The sequence below is a fragment of the Mugil cephalus genome, chromosome 12, assembly GCF_022458985.1.
Source record: "Mugil cephalus isolate CIBA_MC_2020 chromosome 12, CIBA_Mcephalus_1.1, whole genome shotgun sequence".
Classification (NCBI taxonomy): Eukaryota; Metazoa; Chordata; class Actinopteri; order Mugiliformes; family Mugilidae; genus Mugil; species Mugil cephalus.
Window position 1 is genome coordinate 21,021,694 of NC_061781.1, and position 5,570 is coordinate 21,027,263.

General features: G+C 37.1%; 1 protein-coding gene across 1 annotated transcript; it reads right to left on the minus strand.

Moving 5' to 3' along the window:
* Positions 1 to 3,469: 3,469 nt before the first annotated feature.
* Positions 3,470 to 5,285, minus strand: LOC125017140 (CD209 antigen-like protein A). Its single transcript, XM_047599989.1, has 3 exons — positions 5,204 to 5,285; positions 4,279 to 4,461; positions 3,470 to 3,651 (listed from the first exon to the last, which is right to left on the minus strand). Exons 1-3 carry the CDS (start codon positions 5,268 to 5,270, stop codon positions 3,470 to 3,472), a joined length of 432 nt encoding a protein of 143 aa, XP_047455945.1. The 5' UTR covers positions 5,271 to 5,285.
* Between the last annotated feature and the right edge of the window lie 285 nt (positions 5,286 to 5,570).

The window sequence follows — 5,570 nt, forward strand, 5'->3', positions numbered from 1 at the left end:
AGGCACAGTAAACACAAAGGTGTGAATAGAAATTGATGGGTTGAAATGGAAAGAGTACAACTAATTTCTAGGGGTTATAGTAGATGGCAGGCTAAGTTGGAAACCAAACATCAACACAGCAATAAGGACTATTCAGGTCAATTAGTTGGAACACACTGATCCACTTTTTATATAATCAAAACTCCTGAAATTCACTGACATCGTATCTTATCAAACAGCAATTATCATGTATAAGTTCAAAAACAGACAACTACCAGAAAACAATCAAAAATATTTAGATTACCAGTGTCAGAGTTCAAATTTTCAACCAGTACAAGAAAGGATACAAGAATATACTGTTTAGTGGGTACAATGATGATTATTAATGATTATTGGTGATGATTTATTAATTGATATGGCATACTGATGACACCTGTGGAATTGTGCGTATATTATACCTGATATTATAGGCAGTTGATTTGATTGAGGGGAGAAAAATAAATAGATAAAAAACTTAACCTTTCGGCCTTTTTGCAGAAAAACACCTATGTAGGACATACCCAAAATGACTTGAATGCTGTTCATGAACAGCTTGGAGCTCATGGATGTTCTTGGTCTCTTTTGAAAGCTAAGACTCTGAAGTTTCTATCACAGGAGTCAGAATCACCCTAAGTGGTATTGTTCTTGAGGAATCAAAGTCTAGGTGTATAACCAGGTGTTTCCAAACTGTGCCATTTGGACACATTTTGAATAAAAAGGCCATAACTTTTGAATGCTTTAATGTACAATCATAATCTTGGGCTCCACTGAAAGGTGGCACTTATTATATTTTATAATCACAGTAATGGATACAGAGTTAGTGAAGTAAAGTCACATTTTTTGCATTGTTTGTAATTTGAGAATTACGCACAGACATCCAGCTCCAATACGCACTGATCTATCTGCCAGTAAACCAAACTATTTAGGGGGCATGTTGTATATTACTGTTTAGAGCAGCTCATTGGCTACATGAAACGCTGTCATTTGCAAAGTTGGTTGCAATTTTTTCAGTCTGTGGATAAAAGAAGGGGGAAGGGGCTTCTTTCCAGTGCTGACTCTCATTGGCTTCTGAAGGCTGGTGACGGGACAAAGAAGCTCAGAAATGGTTCAATGAGGTGTCAATCAAAAGGTCAGAGTTTAGCTGCGATTTTTAAAAGTTAAACACTAGTAAAATTTAAGTTTATTTCTTTTAATAAAATGCGTAGATTGTGGCATATCTCCTTCTTCTTCCAAGACACTGAAACAGCTTTTCATGGATTTTTATGGAACTAAAAGTCGCTTTTAGACTGAAATTATGACTGAAATGGACAGTTTGAACCCTTATCGATACAAAAGGAGGGTTTTGACCTGGATAATATTTATTTGTTGGGTGGGTATGAGGCTTTTCCGGTGAGTTTATGCTTGTTTCTTGTTTTTATTGTTTTGAGCAAAATGTGTTGGTTGTGTCGGCTGTGTTGGTTGAATCCTCTAATGGCTTATATGAATGGAATCAGAAGAAAACAAGCTTTCCAACGACCTATTACATACAGGATTTACTCAAACACAACTCGTGTAGAGATCTCTGATTTGTTCAAAAAACTGCTGCTGTCCCATATAGGCCCCAGCTGAAAACTGATGCCATGTTAAACCAGAAGTTCCCTGATACCATCATGCTATAGTTTGAAATGGAGCAGGACAGGAAAACTTGTCATAAGTCAAGACAACTGTCTGATACTGAATATAAACAATGCAATGAATGCTTACATGAGTTTTGAACTCAGTTATTATACATGTGTGTAGGTGTTGGAGCAAAGCGATGCAACATTTACACATTTTGATCACATGCCATAATGATATCATTTAAAAACAAAAATCAAGCTGTGGATAATTAATTTGATGGAACACCTAAGTCGTAGATAGAAATAAAAAATATAACTCATTTGGATGCAGTATATAAACATTAAACACCGTGACCAGTAGAGTTATGGTATCTTTTCACAGACCCACGGCTGAGATGACGCACATGAAAGATCATTCCAAGAAGTGCTCTCATGAGTTCTGATATGAGCACAGTCTTCTTCACCATACTTTGGGACTCCACCTCCATTATCAGGTTGATTTCTCTCCCACTTGCTGGAAGGTTAGTGAACAACAAAATCACTCCACTGTTAATCTTTGACAAACTAATCTTCTAGAAACAGTGTAAACAGTCAATCACAACCATCAGGGTGAAATGCTCATTGAAAAGTTCCTCTGCCCCACATACCCAAAGTCTCCATTCTCCAGCAACAATGTTATTTTTCCTTGGTTCTATCTACGATTGAGAGAAATATCCTCTAGAAGCTAAATAAAAGATAAAAACAGTAGACTTACTTCAGAGTCAGTGGAGTCCCATCAACCCATTTCCAGATTCCTTCATCGTCTCTGTCATTCAAACCAATCCAAGTTGGTCTCTTGGTGAAGCCTGAGAGGAACGTCTGTTCAAAAGGAAGAAAAACATGTTTTACTTTTAAACCACAATCTACACTGCCTTGTCAAAAAAAACAAGTCACTACCTGGATTTAACCAAGCAAAGAGATAAGAGCATCATATTGGATAATTACTGCATGGGTGATTATCTTTCAACTGGAAACATGTTATTTAACTGCAACTGATGCAATGAGTAGCTTGTTAATCTGTTTAAGAAGGGTCAAATTATTGGCATGCATCAAGCAGAGAAAACATCTAAGGAGATTGAACCATAAACTACTCAAATTAGGTTAAAACTGTCCAACGCATTATGAAAAACTGAAAGGAGAGTGGGGAACCATCATCTTCTAGGAAGAAATTTGGTCAAAAATACACCCTGACTGATCATGATGGTCATGGTGATCACTTACACATTTGGATGAAGTGATGACCCCATCATGTCTAGTGTCTACTGTACAAGCCTGTGGGTCAGTGTTATAATCTGGGGTTGCTGCAGTTGCTCAAGGTCAAGGTTCAGCAACATTATGTGACCAAAGAATGAGGTCAGCTGACTACCTGAATATACTAAATGACCTGGTTATTCCATCAATGGATTTTTCCCCCCTGATGCCATGGGCATATTCCAAGATGACACTGCCAGGACTCATCTGGCTCAAGTTATGAAACAGTGATTCAGGGAGCATGGATGAATTAGCCACCACAGAGCCCAGACCTGAACCCCATTGAGAATGTTTGGGATGTACTGGAGAAGGTTTTGAACAGTGGTCAGACTCCCCCATCATTAGTATAAGATCTTGGTAAAAAAAGAATGCAACACTGGATGGAAATAAATCTTGTAACATTGCAGAAGCTTTTCATTGAAAGAATGGCGCTAAAGTCCAAAGAAATATTAGAGTGTGTGACCCTTTTTTTGGCCAGGCAGTGTAGAATGTAATTCTGATACAATCATAAAATATTTATAATGACATTTTATTTAAATGGAAAATGTGTTAAATATGGTAGTCTATGTCTGTAGCCAGACAGGCTTATAGATATTCAGTACCTGTTCTTTAGAGCTGTCTATCACCACTAGATCTGCTCCTTTGTTTCTACAGTCTTGTCTGCCTTTATCCCAGGAACCAGACTTTCCAGAGAGGAAATAACAGGAACAACTGAACAGTTTCCATCCTGCAGGACATGTTTTCTCTGGAAGTAAAAAAACATAAAAGAAGAGACATTACATATCAATCACTATATGGAGTTGTGAAGTTAGCTGTACCTGTTAATTGTACCTACTTCATGAGAAATCTCTATAGCCACTAGACTGAACCTCCTGTATTTGTTCATGAAGCCTTCTCATAGTAGGAGTAGCTGAATTCATTTCCTCTGATCATGGTACTGGTGGTCATATGAAAATATATCAATAATAAAGTATCTATTAGGTCTCAATGATAGCTATGTTCAGGGGCGATTCTAGGGTCAGATCTTTAGGGGTGGTTTAATATCAAACTACTATGTCACACAGCGAACATTTGGTTTAGAAAATAAAGAAAAGAAATTGCATTTAAATGAGGAGATGAGGTAGGAACAATAAGTGCAAAACAAACCATAAAAATAGGAACCCTGCCTAAGAGACAACATCAATCTGTTCTTTGGTCTCTTCTTTTGGACTGAACAGACCCTGCAGACTCTTAGCAGGCAACCCCTAAAAATGTGCTAGACATGCCTATGGCTATTTTAAATTACAAGGGTGTTGTAATCGCTTCTTCAGTTTCTCAATAAAGCACATGTGTCTTATTGAGCAACCAGTGGATAAGATATTTAAAGACTCACTCATTTTAGTCAGGTTGGCGTTCAGCAGGTCTCTCTCTTCAGTCATTTTAGTCAGGTTGGTGTTCAGCAGGTCTCTCTGTTCAGTCATGGAGGAGAGTTTGTCATTGCTGGTCTGTAGGAGCTCAGTCAGGTTGTCTTTTATGGCCGAGAGCTCTACAGCTGAACCATGGACTGAGTTACGGTCTAAAATAGAACAATAAAAGAAAAGACAGTTTTCAGAAACACAAATGGAATGACCCACAGAAAAATACATTGTGTAATTAATAAATTTCATTTAACTTTCTCTGTTTCCATAAATTAATGTCATCTCCTGTTTTAATTCAATTCATATCGACTTGACAGAAAACACTTCAGGACTGGTTCATGCAGTCTTTTAAATATCTAAACTCAATAGCAGAAGTGTAACTAGGTTTGATTTTATAGCATCAGTGGACGGAACCAATGCAACTGTCATTGGTTAAAAAAAAAAAAGTACAAATACTGTTATGTGACAGTGAAACTGCATCTGATTCGCTTTATTTTTTATAGTTTTCTACAAAAAAAAATTAAAATTAAAATGGTTCACGATATTTAAATTTTGAGGCTGTGCTTTCAAAGGAGTTTTTCAATTTGACGCTTTAGTGCTGATACGATTAAAATATATTAGAAAATGAGTGTTAGAGGGTTCATTTGTGAAAACTAAACTCACAGTGGATCCCGAGGACGACGAGACCAACAAACAGAAAAACACCCAACACTCCCAGAAAGACAGTGACGCCTAAACACGAACGCCTCTCAGAAATTCTTGGAGCTAAACAGAAAAATAAACATGAGACAGTACAAAAGTTGAAATGAAAATTGTGTGTGTGTGTGTGTGTATATATATATATATGTGTGTGTGTGTGTGTGTGTGTGTGTGTGTCTATCTCTATAAGTTTTTTCTTACCTGTGTTGGTTGAATGTCTTGTGTTGACAACTTTGACTTGTTCAGCGTTGACATAAATCTCCTCCATGGCTCATTCGAGTGCAGATTATTTCCTAAATGATCTCTGAACACCTGAAAAATCTGTGGTTTTTAGTTCATGCACTTTCATTTAGGAAGTCACATGCTTCTGACAAGACGAACATAGATGGCTGAGCTTGATGGTTACACTAATGGTTATCTTGATTTAAATTACAAGTTCAAAAAATGTTCTTGATCTTGACATTGTGTACAGCCATGTTCATATATGTTTATCTCAAGATCCATACAATGCTCAAGAGCTTAGCTGCTATAGTCTGTTACACCTATTAGAAATGTGTAACTGCATACT

Coding starts and splice junctions, on each gene's coding strand:
- LOC125017140 (XM_047599989.1), bottom strand. CDS start 5,270: ATGGAGGAGATTTATGTCAACGCTGAACAAGTCAAAGTTGTCAACACA. Junction 4,462..5,203: donor AAGACATTCAACCAACACAG/GTAAGAAAAAAC, acceptor GTTCTATTTTAG/ACCGTAACTCAGTCCATGGT. Junction 3,652..4,278: donor CGCCAACCTGACTAAAATGA/GTGAGTCTTTAA, acceptor TTTTACTTCCAG/AGAAAACATGTCCTGCAGGA.